Genomic DNA, 20,911 nt, shown 5'->3' on the forward strand with positions numbered 1-20,911 from the left:
AAGGTCTCTGTGGCGTCTTGTTGTTTGTGCCATCATCTGCAAGTCCCTCCATCCAGCTGATACTAGAGAGTCCTCATACAAACACTCTGACAGACAAAAGAGTAGTCTCTTTCAAAAACAATAAATCAACAGTTCAGGCAAACACAGAATTAATTTTAAGGAGATTTTATTTATATAAAAAAATCTACATGTAAAAACAGACAACACATGTACACCAAAAACAGACAGATTGTTAAATTCATTTGAGTAAAACATTGCTTGTAGTAGTAACCTTCTCTAAGGCAAGACAACAATACTTGTAAACATGACTTGTGTAACCCTTTTGCAAATGTCTTTTCTTTTTCAGAAAGTAGCAGGTGCTGTGGTTCCTATGCTACAATTGTATTTAATATGGCTGAATTTACTGTAGTATATGAGTGTAGTTGTTTCCTCTTGAACACTAAGCGATAAGCAGAGTTTTTTGGCTTCATGTATTCTTGACTTTTTCACTACATTCAATGTTATAACATTCAGTCAACAGGTTTTACCTGATTTACCATGGATGACACATAATTCACTGTATAAGATGATAGAAACACTGGATAAGTAATAGAAACAATCAGTGCAAAGATATGATGCAGAAGAAAACATCATACATATACATACATACAAGAGAACATCATATTAGCCATTAGCCATGTTTCCAAAACATCCCTATTCTCGAAACAGAAACTCCTCCATAACTGCATCCAGAAGCCATGAGTTACCTTATCCAGAGAGCATTTCTTCAAAACCTCATGCAAATGCCAAGCTTTTTTATCAGTGAAAAACAAAATTGGCATCCAAACTGACTAAAAGTCCAGGCAACACAGTATAGCGGTCCTTTCAAAGTGAAGCCTTCTTCTGGCCAAGTTTCATGGCATATTTAAAACAGATTTCTTGACTTTCACCAGATCAGACTTGATGTTATCCATAGAAAAGGTAAGCTCCAGTGAGTGAAACCTGTGCAACGTGTCTTAGTATAGCTGTTGGTCGGACCAGGGCCGAGCTGCATTTTACCTGTCTCTCCTTCTATCACAGGCTGTTGCTCCTCCACCGGTTCATGATTCTTCACAATCTCTCCCTCCTTTGGATATTCTTGATCCTCTTCACTTGGTGTGGGGAAGATGCAGTGATGCTCTCCAAAAGCACAATTCAAATCGAGCCATCGTGTGAAGACGGATGAGGTGAAGGAGAGAAGTCCTTCAGGCGATGACTGAACAGATGGGAAATCAGAAAGATCGTCCAGATCTGGGAATTTCTGTTCACAAAAAGAAAAGAAAACTGACTTCAGATGACAGATACACAGATCTACAATCTGTCAAGCCTATGAAAAACTTACTGATACAACATCTGATAAAACAGTATAGTAGCAAGAAGTATGGTATGAAGTGTGTTAGAAAGAAATAACTGTATATGATGATATACCGCTTTTGCTATGTCGTCCAGCCTGTAAATCAGTTCACTGATGAACTTGTACTTGAGGTGAACTCTACTGAGGTGCAGGAGGAGCTGACTCCAGGAATTAGACAGGAACACAGCAGCACTGAACACACAGCACTAAACACACACAAAACAGACGTAATTTTAAAATTAGACCTCTGTAACAATTCATAAGGACTATCATAGTAAACATTTGTGACCCTGGACCACAAAACCAGTCATAAGTCGTACGGGAATATTTGTGGCAATAGCCAACAATACATTGTATGGGTCAAAATTACCCATTTTTCTTTAATGCCAAAAATCATTAGTATATTAAGTAAAGATCAAGTTCCATGAAGATATTTTGTAAATTTCCTACCGTAAATATATATAAAAAATTAAAGAAAAACCCTCAGATTCCAGATTTTCAAATAGTTGTATCTCATTATATAGGCTATTCTATCCAAACAAACCATACATCAATGGAAAGCTTATTAATTCAGCTTTCAGATTATGTATAAATCTCAATTTCCAAAAATGGACCCCTATGTCTGATCATATTTATGGGTTAATGACAAATATGAATGGCTGACATAATAAATCAGGAGAAAATCTAGATTTGAGATTTAATGACTCAAAATGACTAAAAATAGCATGTGGTGTAACCACAATTAAGTAACAAGATTGTACCCAACTGAATCATTATTGTCAAACAATTTGTCAAACATGTTTCAAAGTACTTTTTTTTATTTTTGAGTCATGGATATAAAGTTTTTTCAATATTACAGAAATTATAATGCAACATAATGCCATACTACTTTTGCCAATATATATTTATTTATTTATTTATTTATTTATTTATTTAATTCAAAATAATTGTTATTTATTTATTTATTTTTAATATCTCCCAACAATTACACCATCTGGACTTTTTTAATAGTAGGCCCCATTCAAATACCAAAAATGACATTTAGGCCTATTTCAGAAAACTAAAACATGTTCATCAGGTTTATTTAAATTATTGTCTGTAACTGGACTGCATATGTAATGTATTTTTGAATAACTTACAATAAATCACACAAAAGTGAGCGTCACTGACCCGTATTGAACTGTCATTCTTACCGGCTCATTGCACAGCGCGCTGTCGTTGAAATAGTGAGACACGACGTAGTTCTTCGGAAACACTTCTGGCTGCAACACATTTAAAATGTCACATTTTACATCCTTTGATCTTTACTTTAGGTTGCAAGGGCTTCTCACACGTTTCCAAAACCGCGGAACAACAATAAGGTCAGTGCAAAATGACACGGCACAGATATAAGAGTTTGCGAACTTTCTAGTAAACAATGAGCTTTTCTTTTTTTTTAAAGGCAAAACTCACGAATCCGGTCGTTCTTTCAAAGTTTATTGAGTCCTGTAGATTTCTGATCGTCGTCTTCATAAAATCATTGCACCCACTTCCTTGAACAGTCAATATTGATAGAAGTAACAGCACTGAAAGGCAAAGGTAAACAAAGGTGCAGAGCATTAAAATCCGTAAGATTTTCAAAACAACTACGCATTTTAGTCTCTCGAACACCATAAACACTGTCTGATAATCATTTTAATACGCGCATCAATTGATGGACCTTCTTCTGCACGCGTATCACGTTACCTGTTGGTGACATGCTTCTACCGGCCAATGCGGCCCATATTCCCCATGTTCTTCTTAACCAAGTCTTTTTGCACGACAGATTGTTGCAGAAAAGTTATGGAAGAATCACAGTCTCAATGGGTTTCCCAGCTGCCTCTTTTCGTGAGTACTAACCAACGTCTCCTCTTCCTCTTACTGCTGCACTTTCTCCTCGATCCCTCATTGACAGCTGCTCTGCGTTCTGTCCCTCTCTGGCTCAGAATCCCACTCAGTGCCTTGGAAATTCCCAGTCTTCTGGGGGGGAAATTCTGATGGATAGCAAGATATTTCTCTATTTCCTGTGAGATTTTAGTCTCCTGTTTCTTTTACTCTGCTTGCTTTCCTTCTTCATTTATAAATCCCTTTGTTTTGAGGCTTTTATCTTCAACTGGCAAGTAGTGAGCAGCACAATTGATCTGTTGAAGGCTGCAGGAGCAAACCGTGTGGAGGCTGTTTGCTCACTGAAAGTGAAAGTCCTGGTGGTTCAGTCTCTCTCCCCGCTCTCTTTAAAGTTCCCCACCCCTTTACCTCATTAAACAGCATTCACTCCCCCTCTTCTCCTCTCTTTATCAGTACTCAATGCACGGCCTTTCCCGGACTTAGTCATAGTCATGCACACTGGCAGTCTGTTTTTAATTTCCCTCCCCCCCACTCAAGTATCCAAGTCTGTTGCTCCCTCAGTCCCACAACTATTCAAGAAGTGAAATGATGACTAAGCACATAAGCTTTCACACCTACAATAAAAGGATGTCATATTTCATCATGTTTATGTAATCCATATTATTCCAGATGAGTCATTTCAGGCATGTGATGTCAATAAAATGACAACTTTCAACGTTATATAGACAAAGCACCAGTTTGTGGTGCATTTGGTTCAAATACAGTTACAGTTATGAAAGATTGCATCACAATTATAAAAAATGTATTCAACTCTCTGTATTGGACTTTTTTATAATGTAGTATTGTTACAATGCAAAAATAAAAATTGAAATATGTACCATCTGGAATAAATAAATTCCTGATTATCTATGTGTGAGTAATAGATGTCGTGGCAATGATCCAGCATTTCCTACTTTGCGTCAATCAACCTGTGCAGACAAGAAAGAGGATCTTCCTCAGGGGGACATTCACACCTACACACCACATGTGACTACATACATTTTTTATTTAACCTGCATTGATAGACTTGTTACAAATATTTAAATCTATAAAGATTTTGTACATCCAAGATACATAAAAATGTATATAGTCTCTGTTTGTGTAAAGTGATATATCACTTCTGCTCTGCACTGTGTACATTAATATAGGGGGGAAATAAGCTGATCCTTTCAGTTACGCTCTTACAACTGTGAAACACTAGAATGTGCTTATGTAAGAGGTGCTTATGATAGGGGTACATGTTAGAAGTGTTTATTACATGGCTCAAGGTCTTGTAGCACTTTGAAACAAGTTGTAAAAACTAATGGGTTTAGTGTGATTGCTAAACATTTTAGAAACTCTGCAATTACAGGGCCAGTTGCCAAAAATGTATCAAGTTATGATAAATTTAAACAAAAATTGTGATGCAAAATACGTATTCTTTTTTATGTGTTTATTAGAGGTTGAATTCAAATAAAATACTGTCAAACTGCCCATACTCCTTCTGAATAGGATGTCTACTTCATAAATTGTATGAAAATTATGGAAATAATATGGTTCAGATCAATGGATGCGCCCTTATATGGAGCTTGGATGTCATCTAGAGAAAAAGTTTGGTACTGCGCCCAAACAAAATCTTACTGAAAGCACATTTTTTGAGATGTCAACCTAAAATTTGGAACACAACTTGTTCAGATTGTTTGCTTTGATTTTCTAGCAGTTTTAGAGTACAACATGTTTTGTAAAATATATATTTTATATGAAATATGAAAAATTATACTTTTACAATGTACATTTTCATAAACTTCTATAACTTTTTTTCTGTTTCACTTTAATTTATTTCATTCTACAATAATCTGTCAAATGCGATGCTTAAAGGGTTAGTTCACCCAAAAATGAAAATTCTGTCATTAATTAATTACCCTCATGTCGTTCGACACCCATAAGACCTCCGTTCATCTTCGAAACACAAACAAAGATATTTTGGTTGAAATCCGATGGCTCAGAAAGGCCTCAATTGGTACAATGTACTTGACACTCTCAAGACCCATAAAAAGTACTAAAGACATTGTTACAAAGTCCATCTCACTACAGTGGTTCTACAATAACTTTATGAATCGGCGAGAATAGTTTTTGTGCGCAGAAAAAAACGAAATAATGACTTGTATAGTGATGACTGATTTCAAAACACTGCATCATGAAGCTTCGAAGCGTTATTTAGGTCTTACGGGTGTCGAACGACATGAGGGTATGTAATTAATGACAGAATTTTCATTTTTGGGTGAACTAACCCTTTAAAGCAGGGGTCTTCAAACTCGGTCCTGGAGGGTCACTGTCCTGCAGAGTTTAGCTCCAACCCCAATTAAACACACCTGAACCAGCTAATCGGTGTCTAATTAGGGCCTTGTAAGACACAGATTAGCTGGTTCAGGTGTGTTTATTTGGGGTTGGAGCTAAACTCTGCAGGACAGCGGCCCTCCAGGACCGAGTTTGGAGATCCCTGCTTTAAAGAGTTAAAAAAAAATGTAAGTATCACATATTTACAAGCAGCACACGTCTTTATTTAGCATGTGTGAATTTAAAATCCATTTATTTAAAATAAGTTATCAAATAAGGATAAATAGAATTGCTGATAAAACACAAATTTTCTCTCAGACAAGTCAGAAAAACAGAGATATGTGATGATGACATGAGTTATAATGGGCATAAAACAGGCAAACCTCATACAGTATCATGCCAACTGATACTCTGTGTAGTTCCCATGAACTTAGTGGACCATGTGCGATATTAGACACAGTGAAAAAGACAGAAAATGGACATGTCTAGTCATGACGGTAAAACAACATTCCATTTAAATGCACATGTCTAAGTAAAAGTTTTTGAGGCTCCAACCCAATGATAGCTTTTACTTTCTCTCTGTACCATGCAGAAAAACACATTCTCAGGCTTGGCCCCCTTTTCCCGTAATTGACACACAGACACGCACACACATTCCTTTCATCTAGCTCTAGCAATGAGTCTATTGTCCCCTTTCTCACTGGCTCAGAGTTCTCTCTCCACCTCTGACTGCTGTCATCAGATGGCTCTTGTAGAGCTTGCTGAGTCCTGTCATCCAAAACTTAAGAAGACGCACATTGTCCTCTTCCCCTGGCCCCGTGGCCCCCAGCAGGGCTAAAACCTTCTGAGTGTCCTCTTTACCTCTGCCGTCCACCTTGGAGAACTTAAATAACACTTTTACTTTGCTGTAACAGAGAGAAAAAGGAGAGCATGTGGTGAGAGGAAGCACAGAAGGTTAGCAAGGGAACAATAAACAGACAAGACGAAAACAAGAGGAAATTGGGAAGAAGCGAGTAAGCGAATAAGGGAGAGAGGGAAAAGGAGAATTACAGGGAAAAAAGGAGAACAGGGAACATACTTTGTGAATGCTACATGACTTTTCAAGACTGTCTGAAATAAATATAATGGCACATTCCACAAAACACAGTATATTTTGGTAACAGTTCATTCATTGTAGTAAAAGCTATTTTTAATTAATAAATAATACACAAAAGTATTATTTAACAGTGGTCCTACATTTTTGGTGAAACCTAAAAGTCCCAGATTTCAGGCCCTATTTTGTAGCCAATTGTGGAAAATGCCTTATATAAACAATGTTACAGTACTTCATATTTCATTCAACAAATTTAAACTGTAGTTTTCATTTTATATATCATTCAGAAGTTTGTTTTTTGAAAGAAATTAATACTTTTGTTCAGCAAGGAAGCAGTAAAGACATTTATAATGTTACAAAAGATTTCTATTTCAAATAAAAGCTGTTCATTTGAACTTTCTATTCATCTAAGAATCTTGATCAAATGTATCTCGCTTTCCTCAAAAAATCCTTCGTCAAAACTGTTTTCAAATGTGATAGGATATATTCCTTGAGCAACAAATCAGCATATAAGAATGATTTCTGAAGGATCATGTGACACTGAAGACTGGAGTAATGATGCTGAAAATTCAGCTTTGCCAACACCGAAATAAATTACATTTTAAAACATATTACAATAGAAAACCGATATTGTAAGAATATTTCACAATATTACTGTTTTACTGTATTTTTAATAAGATAAATGCAGCCTTGGTGAGACTTATTTTAAAATCTTACTGATCCAAAATTTTGATTGGTAGTGTATATACAGTCATGGCCAAAAGTGTTGGCACCCCTGGTAAATATGATCAAAGATGGCTGTAAAAATACATCTGCATTGTTTATCCTTTTGATCTATCATTCAAAAAATTCGCAAAAACCTCACCTTTCATTGAAGTAAAAGAATTGAAAGTGGGTGGAAACTCACATTACGAAATAAATGTTTTTCTCCAAAACACCTTGGCCACAATTATTGACACCCCTAGAATTGTTTATGACTAAAATATCTCTGAAGTATATATTCCCATTAATATATTTTTTTTTTAGCACACCAGGGTAACTAGGAACATGAAATTATCTAGCTATGACATCTTGTTTCACAGGAGTATAAATATGAGGAAACACAAAGGCCAAATTCCCTTAATCACAATGAGTAAAACCACAGAATATAGTTCTGATGTGCAGCAAAAGATTGTTGAACTTCACAAAACAGAAAGTGACTATAAGAAAATAGCTAAAGCATTGAAAATCCCCATTTCCACCATCAGGACAATAATTAAAAAGTTCCAATCAACTAAAGATGTTATGAATCTGCCTGGAATAGGACGTGTGTCTATATTGTCCTAATGCACGGTGAGGAGGAGAGTTTCAGTGGCCAAAGATTCTCCAAGGATCACAGATGGAGAATTGCAGAAATTAGAGTCTTGGGTTCAGAAAGCCTTTAAAAAAAAAAAGCGAACAACCCCTTCATCACCACATGTTGTGTGGGAGAGATTCAAGATAAATCTTCCTCGCTCATCCAAAAAACAAATTTCAGCATTTTCAGTTGTCAGACACAACTGGAAATTAAAACGGGACCTGGTTCTGTGGTCAGATGAAATTATAAAAACAGCTTTTTTTTAGCAGCAAACACACCATAGGGGTTTGGTGCAAACTGGGATAAAAAGTACCCTATGTCCACGGTTAAAAATACAACTGGATCTTTAATGTTGTGGGCCTGTGTTTTTGCTGGCGGTCCTGGACATCTTGTTCAGATACATGGTTTCTAGCAAATACCAACAGATAAAAAAATCAAAAGCTGACGGCTTCTGCTAGAAATCTTATAATGGGCCGTGGTTGAATCTTTCCTCAGGACAATGATCCAAAACAAACATCAAAATCAACACACAAATGTGTCACTGAACACAAAAGGAAGCTTCTGCCATAGTCGTCCCAGTCCCCTGACCTGAACCCTAAAGAAAATGAGTGGTGAACTGAAGAGAAGAAGCACCAACATGGATCTGGGAATCTGAAGGATCTGGAGAGATTCTGTACGGAGGAAGGGTCTCTGATCTCTTGTCAGGTGTTCTCCAAACTCATCAGGCATTATAGAACAAGACTCAGAGCTGTTATCTTGGGAAAAGGAGGTTGCAAAAACTATTTAATAAATGGGTGCCAATAATTATGGCCGACGTGTTTTTGAGAAAAGCATTTATTTTATAATGTGATTTACCCCCCACTTCCAATTCTTTTACTTCAATGAAAGGTAAGGTTTTTGTGAATTTTTTGAATGATAGATCAAAAGGATAAACAATGCAGATTTATTTTTACAGCCATCTTTGATCATATTTACCAGGGGTGCCAACACTTTTGGCCATGACTGTATATACACATACTGTATATATACAAACATAATACATTTGATAAAATTATATAAATCAAAATGAAAAGCAAGAGCAAGTGTTTTGGATATATTAGTGGATATTTTGTATATGTTGTCGGTAACACTTTTACAATAAGGTTGTATTAGTTAACATTAGTTAATGCATTAGTTAACATGAGCTAACCATGAACAACACCTCTGTTCAGCATTAGTTCATCTTTGTTAACATTAGTTCATAAAAATACAGCTGTTCATGTTCTGTTCATGTTAGTTCACAGTGCATTAACTAATGTTAACAAGATTTTAATAATGCATTAGTAAATGTCGAAATTAACAAAGATAAATAAATGCTTTATAAGTGCAGTTCATTATTAGTTCATGTTAACTAATGCAGTTAACTAATGAACCTTATTGTAAAGTGTTACCATGTTGTCTTATATTTATGAAATAGTGGTTGTATATATCTAAAGAAAAAAATGCTGATTTACTTCATCCACTCCTCTTTCAGACAGAGTAGGCAGAGAGAGACCACCTCCACTGACAGATTCTCATTAGAAAGAGCCACTTCGATCTTATTCAACAGAGTTGGACCTGAGAGAAAGAAAAACCAGAGTACAAATGCAAAATGCAATATATAGTGTGTCTGTTTGAATAGGGGTATGCATCTTTAAAGACTGTGGCAATACTACATGTGTCCATGCGTTTACCTTTATCCGTTGGTTGTGTGTTGGCGCTGCTAATGTTGAACTGGTAAAGTGAGAGAAGGTCATCATCCGAAACAGGAATTACACAACCGCGCTCAACGTTAAGTACATCCACCAGCACTGAAAACTCTGGAAGACAGATTGAGAGAGAGAAAGAAAGAGGGAGGGGGGTTACACCATTAGGATACTCAATGAGTGTTGAACTTTGAAATGAACCTGACACTGACTTATGAAACAATTTCACTATGTTTAGAAAGAAAACAGTCGCACAGAAGTTGAGAAATAAGATGTAAATCACATTCTGACAAAGAACACACCAAAACACTTTGTTTGAGGCCTCTGTTACATTTATGTGTGTTTGTCTTGATTCAAATAAAACACAATCATGTTATAAAAACAATATTTTACCCTGAATTGATGGATAAAGATTACGAGAGCACTGCTGCCATTTCTCAGTGTCACTTATGCATAGTGTCACTGTTTGTGTACATTTGACCCCAAGGAATCTCAGCTACGGCGGCACCACAAGGATGCGATCAGAATACAATAGGTTAATGGGGCTCAAATCCCTCGGGATTTCAGACTGTATGTTTCTGAAAGTTATATTAACTAGCTGTGTCAAGCTAAAATATACAAAAGAGGGTTTGCAGTGAAACACTAAAGAAACAGCAGATTATTGTACAGTACAGTACCTGAAGAGCTGACATGGGCTGGGATTGGTACATCAGGGCTAAGGCCAAGGAAGTTGCATCGATATGCTTCCTCATATTGAGGACTGTACGGAACAGCTCGGACACAGCCAACTGGAAGCAAAGCCTGTGAAATGGTCAGAAATATGAATTCAGCATCAGAACTGAATTAGCAAGACTTGCAGCATCTACTTTTAAAAATACACTACTAGCCAAAATGTTGACACTTATTCATTATTTTTTTAAATATGATATACACTGATCAGGCATAACATTATGACCACCTTCCTAATATCGTGTTGGTCCCCCTTTTGCTGTCAAAACAGCCCTGACCCGTCGAGGCATGGACTCCACTAGACCCCTGAAGGTGTGCTGTGGTATCTGGCACCAAGATGTTAGCAGCAGATCTTTTAAGTCCTGTAAGTTGCGAGGTGGGGCCTCCATGGATCGGACTTGTTTGTTCAGCACATCCCACAGATGCTCGATTGGATTGAGATCTGGGGAATTTGGAGGCCAAGTCAACAGCTAAACTCGTTTTTGTGCTACTCAAACCATTCCTGCTGAAAAAGGTCACAGCCACCAGGGAATACCGTTTCCATGAAAGGTAGATGGTACGTGTGTCAAAGTAACATGCATGGAAGACAGGACCCAAGGTTTCCCAGCAGAACATTGGCCAAAGCATCACACTGCCTCCGCTGACTTGCCTTCTTCCCATAGTGCATCCTGGTGCCATGTGTTTCCCTGGTAAGTGACGCACACGCACCTGGCCATCCATGTGATGTAAAAGAAAACGTGATTCATCAGACCATGCCACCTTCTTCCATTGCTCCGTGGTCCAGTTCTGATGCTCACGTGCCCACTGTTGGCACATCTGGCGGTGAACAGGGGTCAGCATGGGCACCCTGACTGATCTGCGGCTATGCAGCAACAAACTGCGATGCACTGTGTATTCTGACACCTTTTTATCAGAACCAGCATTAACTTCTTGAGCAATTCGAGCTACAGTAGCTCATCTGTTTTATCGGACCACACGGGCAAGCCTTCGCTCTCCACGTGCACCAATGCATGACCCTGTTGCCGGTTTACCACTGTTCCTTCCTTGGACCACTTTTGATAGATACTGACCACTGCAGACTGGGAACACCCCACAAGAGCTGCAGTTTTGGAGATGCTCAGACCCAGTCCATCACAATTTGGCCCTTGTCAAACTCGCTCAAATCCTTACACTTGCCCATTTTTTTCTGCTTCTAACACATCAACTTTGAGAGCAAAATGATCACTTTCTGTCTAATATATCCAACCCACTAGCAGGTGCCGTGATGAAGAGATAATCGGTGTTAATCACTTGTCATAATATTATGCCTGATCGGTGTATCGGGGCCGCCCTCCTGTGGGCTCACCACCTGCAGGAGGGAGCGTAAGGGGCCGGTGCATTGTGAATCGGGCAGCAGTCGAGGGCGAGGCCCCTGACGACCCGATCTCTGGACACGGAATCTGGCTTTAGGGACGTGGAATGTCACCTCGTTGGCGGGGAAGGAGCCTGAGCTTGTGCGGGAGGTCGAGAGGTACCGACTAGAGATAGTCGGGCTCACCTCCACGCACAGCTTGGGCTCTGGAACCACACTTCTCGAGAGAGGCTGGACTCTCTACCACTCTGGAGTTGCCCATGGTGAGAGGCGGAGGGCTGGAGTGGGTTTGCTTATAGCTCCCCAGCTCAGCCGCCATGTGTTGGAGTTCACCCCGGTGAACGAGAGGGTCGCTTCCCTGCGCCTTCGGGTCGGGGATAGGTCTCTCACTGTCGTTTGTGCCTACGGCCCAAATGGCAGTGCGGAGTACCCGGCCCTCTTGGAGTCTCTGGGAGAGGTGCTGGAAAGTGCTCAGACTGGAGACTCCATCGTTCTACTGGGGGACTTCAACGCCCACGTGGGCAGTGACAGTGACACCTGGAGGGGCGTGATTGGGAGGAACGGCCCCCCTGATATGAACCCGAGCGGTGTTCTGTTATTGGATTTCTGTGCTAGCCACGGTTTGTCCATAACGAACACCATGTTCAAGCATAAGGGTGTCCATCAGTGGCACCAGGACACCCTAGGCCGGAGGTCGATGATCGACTTTGTGGTCGTGTCATCAGACCTTCGGCCATATGTCTTGGACACTCGGGTGAAGAGAGGGGCGGAGCTGTCAACTGATCACCACCTGGTGGTGAGTTGGATCCGATGGCGGGGGAGGAAGCTGGACAGACCCGGCAGACCCAAACGTACTGTGAGGGTCTGTTGGGAACGTTTGGCCGAGCCCCCTGTCAGAGAGATCTTCAACTCCCACCTCCGGCAGAACTTCGACCGGATCCCGAGGGAGTCTGGAGATATTGAGTCCGAGTGGACCATGTTCTCCACCTCCATTGTCGCTGCGGCCGCTCGGAGCTGTGGCCGTAAGGTCTCCGGTGCCTGTCGAGGCGGCAATCCCCGAACCCGGTGGTGGACACCGGAAGTAAGGGATGCCGTCAAGCTGAAGAAGGAGTCCTATCGGGCCTGGATGGCTAGTGGGACTCCGGAGGCAGCTGACCGGTACCGGCAGGCCAAGCGGACTGCAGCCCGGGTAGTCGTGGAGGCAAAAATTCGGGCCTGGGAGGAGTTTGGTGAGGCCCTGGAGAAAGACTATCGGTCGGCCTCGAAGAGATTCTGGCAACCCATTCGACGCCTCAGGAGGGGGAAGCAGTGCCCTACCAACACTGTTTACAGTGGAGATGGGCACCTGTTGACCTCAACTGGGGATATCGTCGGGCGGTGGAAGGAATACTTCGAGGATCTCCTCAATCCCACCGACATGTCTTCCGTTGAGGAAGCAGAGGCTGGGGACCCAGAGGTGGACTCGTCCATCACCCGGGCTGAAGTCATCGAGGTGGTTAAAAAGCTCCTCGGTGGCAAGGCACCGGGGTTGGATGAGATCCGCCCTGAGTACCTCAAGTCTCTGGATGTTGTGGGGCTGTCTTGGCTGACACGCCTCTGCAGCATCGCATGGCGGTCGGGAACAGTACCTCTGGACTGGCAGACCGGGGTGGTGGTCCCTCTTTTCAAGAAGGGGGACCGGAGAGTGTGTTCCAACTATAGGGGGATCACACTTCTCGGCCTCCCCGGGAAAGTCTATGCCAGGGTACTGGAGAGGAGAATTCGGCCGATAGTGGAACCTCGGATTCAGGAGGAACAGTGCGGTTTTCGTCCCGGTCGTGGAACACTGGACCAGCTCTATACCCTTTCCAGGGTGCTGGGGGGTTCATGGGAGTTTGCCCAACCAGCCCACATGTGTTTTGTGGATTTGGAGAAGGCATTCGACTGTGTTCCCCGTGGCATTCTGTGGAGGGTGCTCTGGGAGTATGGGGTCGGCGGCCCCCTGCTTAGGGCTGTTCAGTCCCTGTACAACCAGAGCAGGAGCTTGGGCCGCAGTAAGTCAGACTTGTTCCCGGTGCATGTTGGACTCCGGCAGGGCTGCCCTTTGTCACCGGTTCTGTTCATAATTTTTATGGACAGAATTTCTAGGCGCAGCCAAGGGCCGGAGAGTGTCCGGTTTGGGGACTACACGATTTCGTCACTGCTTTTTGCAGATGATGTTGTCGTGTTGGCTTCCTCGAGCCAGGACCTTCAGCGTGCACTGGGACGGTTTGCGGCCGAGTGTGAAGCGGCTGGGATGAGAATCAGCACCTCCAAGTCCGAGGCCATGGTTCTCAGTCGGAAAAGGGTGGCTTGCCCGCTTCAGGTGGGTGGAGAGTTCCTGCCTCAAGTTTAGGAGTTCAGGTATCTTGGGGTCTTGTTCACGAGTGAGGGAAGGATGGAACGGGAGATTGACAGACAGATCGGTGCAGCTTCTGCAGTAATGCGGTCGATGTACCGGTCTGTCGTGGTAAAGAAGGAGCTGAGCTGCAAGGCAAAGCTCTCGATTTACCGGTCAATCTACGTTCCTACTCTCACCTATGGTCATGAGCTGTGGGTCATGACCGAAAGGACAAGATCCCGGATACAGGCGGCCGAAATGAGCTTTCTCCGTAGGGTGGCTGGGCGCTCCCTTAGAGATAGGGTGAGGAGCTCGGTCACTCGGGAGGAACTCGGAGTAGAGCCGCTGCTCCTCCACATCGAGAGGAGCCAGCTGAGGTGGCTCGGGCATCTATTTCGGATGCCTCCTGGACGCCTTCCCAGGGAGGTGTTCCAGGCACGTCCCACCGGGAGGAGGCCCCGGGGAAGACCTAGGACACGCTGGAGGGACTATGTCTCCCGGCTGGCCTGGGAACGCCTCGGGGTTCCCCCGGAAGAGCTGGAGAAAGTGGCTAGAGAGAGGGAAGTCTGGGCGTCTCTGCTTAGACTGTTGCCCCCGCGACCCGGCCCCGGATAAGCGGAAGATGATGGATGGATGGGATGGGCTTTGAGAAATTAAAATACAATTTATTTTTTAATTTAAAATTCTGTTTTTGTTTTTTAAGTCTACATATAAACAAAAAAATTTATTTGTTTACAAAACATATTTTGCACAGGCATTTAAGAACTCTTTTAAAGATCAAAAGAGACAAGTTCAGTCAATGGTGTCCAAAATTTTGACTGGTAGTGTATACATTTATCACATGTGCTTTGGATTGTGTAGACCTGGAATCACTTGATTAGTGTGATGGAAATATTGTATGCATACTGTAGGTATTTAACTGACCTTCAGCACATTGAAAGCTGACTGGATAAGACCAGGGTCTGCACCTCTCCATATGACCTGGTTTCCCATGAGAACGTGCCATGTCAGCTGTCTGAAATCTGTGGTACCCAGGACCTGCCAATTAATCCAATATAGCATAGTCAAATTTAATACTTGTAGTTTTTAAAAAAAAATTTGATGTTGGTAATAGAGTAAACATTTATTTGCCTGTCTTAAATGTCTCAATGATTTGAACTTTGGCCCAATAAGGTCCTCTTGTCTTCCGTCATCAAATTGAAAGTCTTTAGCCTGTGCATTCTCTGACTGGCTGGACTGTGAGTTAGATCCGCCCCCTTCAGCACCATCCCAGCCACTCATCTCTTCCTCTTGTTCTGTGAGAGGATTATACACAATGTTGCTGTGAACCTTTTTTAATGTTGAAGTTTACAGTATAACTTTATAGTATAACCTCAGGTTATGTTGAGCCAGTGCTATCATTCTGATTATAAAAGATGAATAAAGTTGAACAATCAGTAGAGAGCTGTTTGTTTGTTAGTCTCAAGAGCAGAATCTAGGCCAGACACCCAGGGCAACAGTTCACAAAATCAATTTGTTAGCAGACACACTAATTAAAATATACCCAAGGAATCAATAGTATGCCAGGATACAAAACACAAAAAACATTTCAGTTTAACTTGTTCAGTCTAGCTGTGTATAGAAACAACATTTTATCACATTTTTAACAAAACTAAAATTCTATCTTTATTCTCTTAATACTCTTAATGTTTTTAATTATTTTACTCAGTGTATTCATTTTACCTGTTTGTCTTTCAATGAGAACGAGTGTGTCTTCTGTGGGTGCTCCCTCTAAAAGCTTCTCAGTCAACCGACTGCCACAAGCTTTCAGCAACCTAAAGTACAGATAGTTAACAAAGTAAGAATAATGAATATTAGAATATTATGATTTAAAAAATATAAAATAGATAGGCCTAAATTGTATGTGTGTTTGCCAAGGAAAGCATTGCTATTACTATTGCTCATAAAGACCAGACTCCTAACCCTAAATGTTAAACAATTGTGCCAGGTACATAAATACCAACTCAAACAGTGCTAACGGTAAAATAAAGTGTACTGTAAAATAAGAAATAATGTCACATTGTGAGATATAAAGTAGAAATTTGCGTTATAGGCCTGGTTTCACAGACAGGCCTTAGATTAAGCCAGGAGTAGACCTTAGTTAAATTAGGACATTTAAGTAGCTTTGCTTTGCCTTAGAAAAAAACTTTACTGTGCATCTTGAGACAGAACAATAGTACTGGCATATTTTAAAATAATGTCAGTGCAAGTTGCTTTTAGTTAAAACAGCTCAAACATGCATTTTAGTCTGGGACTATCTTAAGCCTTGTCTGAGAAACCAGGCAATAAAGTCACAAATTTAAGAAATAAAGTCGTAATTATGAGAAATAATGTTGTAATAGTTATGAGTTATATAATAGTCACAATAAAAATCTAAATTTTGAGCTATAAAGTCACAATTATGAGAAATAGTCACAATTGTGAGAGTCTCAATTATAGGAAATACATTTGTATTTAAAATAAATTTGTAATTGTCAGATAAAAAAAGTTACAATTGTGAGAAATTGCTAGTTGTAAGACAAAGTAGCAATTATGAGAATTAGTCAATTAGTCATAATAATGAGAAATAAAGTTGTAATTGTGAGACAAAGTTGCAATTGTGAGAACAGTCATAATTATGAGAAATAAAGTTGTAATTGTGAAAAATAAAGTTACAGTTGTGAGAAATAATGTTGAAATTGTGATATAAAGTCACAATTATGTCACAATTGTGAGAGTGACAACTATGATAAATAAAGTTGTAATTGTGAAAAATAAAGTTACAATTGTGAGAAATAAAGTTGAAATTGTGATATAGTCACAATTATGTCAAAATTGTGAGAGTGACAATTACGAGAAATAAAGTTGTAATTGTGAAAAATAAAGTTACAATCGTGAGAAATAAAGTTGTAATTGTGAAAAATAAAGTTACAATTGAGAGAAATAAAGTTGAAATTGAGAGTCACTATTAAGAGAAATAAAGTTAGAATAGTGAGCTATAAAGTAAAAATTGAGCTAAAAAAGTCACAATTATGAGAAAAAGTTAATTGTAAGACATAAAAGTCACAATTGTGAGAAAGTTGCAATTATGAGAAATAAAGTTGTAATTGTGAGGTATAGTTACAATTGTTAGACGAATTTGCAATTGTAAGATATCAAATCAGAATAGTAAGATAAAAAGCGACAATTGTGAGATAAGTCACAATTATGTGAAATGAAGTTACATTTTTTAAATAGAAAGTCATAATTGTGAGACATAAGGTGGCAATTGTGAGAAAAAGACAAAATTATGAGAAATTAAGTTACAATTGTGAGAAATAGTCACAACTGTCCCAATCATGAGAAATAGTCACAGCTGTCTCAATTATGATAAATAAATATGTAATTGTTAGGCATAAAGTTACAAAATTGCATTATGAGGAAAAAGTCATAATTATGAGAAATAAAGTTGTAATTGTGAAAAATAAAGTTTCAATTGTGAAAAATAAAGTTGTAATTGTGAAAAATAAAGTTTCAATTGTGAGAAATAAAGTTGTAATTGTGAAAAATAAAGTTACAATTGTGAGATATAAAGTTACAATTGTGATATAAAGTCACAATTATGTCACAATTGTGAGTGGCAATTATGAGAAATAAAGTTGTAATTGTGAAATATAAAGTTACAATTGTGAGACAAAGTAGCAATTGTGAGATATCAAGTCACACTTATGAGATATAAAGTTGCAATTGTAAGATAAGTCAGAATTGTGAGATTAAATGTGACAATAGTGAGATAAGTCATAATTATATGAAATGAAGTCACAATTTTGCAATAGAAAGTAACATGTGAGATATGAAGTCACAATATGAGTTGTAAAGTCAAAAATATTCCGAATTCAGTTTTACGTACCAGCTGAATGAGGAGTGCAGACTAGCCCACAGGTTTTGGTGCTGGGTTAGAGATGTGAGTGAGCGGGCTGCATTACCGCTCCGCTGATGTGGGAACACTGCCGGAGAGAAGGCGCTGTTCATACGCACAGCCCTCTGAGGACACACACACTGCTCACTGTCAAACACCTGCAGAGAAACAAACAGGACAAAATGTTGTATTTTCAACACTGCAAGCAACTCATCACTCCAAGAGGCACTCCGTCAATCACGGTGCTAAAGTGGAGCTGCAGTCCAGTACCTTGAGTGCTGTGTTCTGTAGACTCTGAATGGTTAGCCGCAGGTGGCGCAACAGGAATGGCCAGGAGTTGATGAGGTAGATCCTGTCCATAGCTACCACGACAATGCTGTACCATCGCTGGAAGCCCCTTGCCAGGCTGTCTTTGATGAAAAACGTATGAGAAAAAACAAATCCATGCTGTTCATCTCCAAAGAAGATGGGCCCCTCTCGACCAGGACAAACCTGCAAAAGCAGATATTATTATTTTTAAAAAGTGTCTAATAGATGCATTTTTTTATCAAGTTTAGATTAATTCATTAATGCATACAAACGTACACATACCTCGCAGCTGAGGCTGCGCACGCATGCCTGTCGCACCACACTGAAGAGCTGTGGCTGGCGTGGATGTTGATGGCTCAGGTAGCGGATTCCTGTCTCACTGTCCACACTCACGAAGCCTGGGTGAGATGCAGGGAGGGAGCGACAGCCCTGGGGAGAAAAATACAGATATCATATGATATTAGAGAGAAGAACATTTCCGAATATATTCGGGTTGTGACAAGAATACTTTCTCACCTCACACATGTCTGCTCTTTGTGTGGCAGAGCTGTTGGCCCTCATGGTGAGCCCTTCGCCCTCTCTGTCCCCTTCTCGGTCCCTGTCACCAGGAATGGCTGAACCAGGCTGCGCAGGAGATGGGGACGGAGGGTGGACGGCCTCTGTACAGAATAGTGTCCGAGGGCCATGGAGTTCACAGAAGTGGCAAAGGGCAACTAAAGCGTTCATCTGGAGGGAATTGAAAGTTTATATGAGAATATGAAATGTTATCAAAAATATTTTATACATTTTGATAGAATGAGGATGAGTTATAGAGATGTTTATACACCAGTTTTAATGCTTGGATTAATGCTAAACTAGTTTTTATTTAATTTATGTCTTTTTTAGTAAGGTTTGTACAGCACGGTGGTCAACTACTGTTGTTTTTATTGTGCTTTACAAATTCATTTTGCTTTGATTTAATGCATAATGTTAAAGGGACCTAACAGTGATGATTATGGCAGTAAACATTAACTCTTATCAACTGTACAGGCAAAACCATTGTTTTTTCAATCACTGGTACATTTTGAGATTTTGTGTACATAACATATCTTCTTCAAGACAAGTGGAAAACATCCCAGTGTTTAATTGATTACACTCTGACTATTTGTGTCTATAGATTTCAATAATACATCAATTTAAACGTTTTTTTTTTTCTCGTGCACTGAGCCAGAAATCTCCACTTCAGTAATACATACATCAAGTTTCCTGTTTTATTCCTATCTATATTCTGAAGGTTTTAAGAGAGGGCTTTGTCGATACATTCGATTTATACATTTTATTCCTAAAAATATTGTTGTTGTTTTCTTGACAGTATTTTATGATTTTGGGAGTGATGAAAAGAAAAAAATGAATTAGATAATGCCTCATTTGCATATTTAGACATAACATTTAAGGAAATGTGTAATAATAAATGTAATGTGTTGTGATCAACTAGTGAAGTATGGTAACATGTTAGTTACATTTTTACCTTATTCACGTGGTATCGACTAAATCTAAATACAAGCAAATATGATATATAGAAAAAAACACAAAATCCTTACCTTTATCAGCTGGGTAGAGCTATTGCGACGACTGGTACTGCCAGTCAACTATCAAGTATCAACAAAACATTGCAATGGAGCCTTGACAATAGCAACTATCTACAGGTTTTGCGTGGCTATCAATGTTGCTTACAATGTAATTTATTAATAGTCAACATAAATTGCAAACTATTCTCACCGATGTACAGTTTACTAAATCGTCGCTGAAATACAATCGTAATAATTAGTTTTATTGTGTTTACATTGTTAGTTCCATCCTTTTTCAGTCTTATGCATCATGTGATGGGGAAGTCACGCGCTTAGATCACAACAACGTGTGTGTGCGTGACTCACAGCTGCTCTTGTCTTTCACTGCATGGTCATTCCATTTCATTCGGTACAGTCCAAATAATCCACTAATACGTTTTTCTGTTGTAGTTACATGGTGGCATGAACATGTTTGTTATTTCGAGTGATATAATTAATTACGGGCTCTTCCGTAATCCACTGAATGCCTTTTGAGATCCCTGGTCCATGAAAGAATCTTCTGTGGAATCGAATCTTTTCGATGATTCAGTTGAACCGGCTTAAAGATGAATTGCTCAAAAATCAGACTGAATCGGTTCGAGTGGTTCTCGAGTTAAAGGGATAGTTCACCCAAAAATGAAAATTCTGTCATCATTTTCTCACTCTCAAGTCGTTCCAAACCTGTATGATTTTTTGTTTGTTTTGTTCTGCTGAACACAAAGGAAGATATTGTGAAGATGGTTTGTAACCAAACAGTTGATGGACCCCATTGACTTCCTTAGTATTTTTGTTCTCCATACTATGGAAGGCAATGGGGCCTGTCAACTGTTTGGTTACAAAAAAATTCAGAATATCTTCTTTTGTGTTCAGCAGAAGAAAGAAACTCATACAGGTTTAGAACAACTTGATGGTGGTGAT

The 20,911-nt window shown here is 39.8% G+C and overlaps 2 protein-coding genes across 3 annotated transcripts; both read right to left on the minus strand.

Moving 5' to 3' along the window:
• Positions 1-150: 150 nt before the first annotated feature.
• LOC307138427 (uncharacterized protein) lies at positions 151-3,720 on the minus strand. Of its 2 annotated transcripts, XM_079836720.1 has the most exons (5): positions 3,098-3,720; positions 2,825-2,937; positions 2,566-2,634; positions 1,447-1,578; positions 151-1,279 (listed from the first exon to the last, which is right to left on the minus strand). In XM_079836720.1, exons 1-5 carry the CDS (start codon positions 3,108-3,110, stop codon positions 926-928), a joined length of 681 nt encoding a protein of 226 aa, XP_079692846.1. In that variant the 5' UTR covers positions 3,111-3,720; the 3' UTR covers positions 151-925. The 2 variants fall into 2 exon arrangements, with proteins under 2 accessions (XP_079692846.1, XP_079692847.1); XM_079836721.1 differs by lacking the exon at positions 2,566-2,634 and having other exon boundaries at positions 158-1,279; positions 3,098-3,578.
• A 981-nt stretch (positions 3,721-4,701) lies between these two features.
• On the minus strand, positions 4,702-20,517 carry flcn (folliculin). The gene is made up of 13 exons (XM_079836722.1): positions 19,988-20,517; positions 18,924-19,133; positions 18,690-18,836; positions 18,369-18,590; positions 18,090-18,256; positions 15,905-15,996; positions 15,314-15,477; positions 15,107-15,220; positions 10,421-10,544; positions 9,732-9,857; positions 9,513-9,615; positions 5,739-6,495; positions 4,702-5,574 (listed from the first exon to the last, which is right to left on the minus strand). The coding sequence occupies exons 2-12, from the start codon at positions 19,131-19,133 to the stop codon at positions 6,288-6,290; spliced, it is 1,677 nt and encodes a 558-aa protein (XP_079692848.1). The 5' UTR covers positions 19,988-20,517; the 3' UTR covers positions 4,702-5,574; positions 5,739-6,287.
• Positions 20,518-20,911: the final 394 nt, after the last annotated feature.

This window comes from Gobio gobio (genome assembly GCF_949357685.1).
Source record: "Gobio gobio genome assembly, chromosome: 15".
Classification (NCBI taxonomy): Eukaryota; Metazoa; Chordata; class Actinopteri; order Cypriniformes; family Gobionidae; genus Gobio; species Gobio gobio.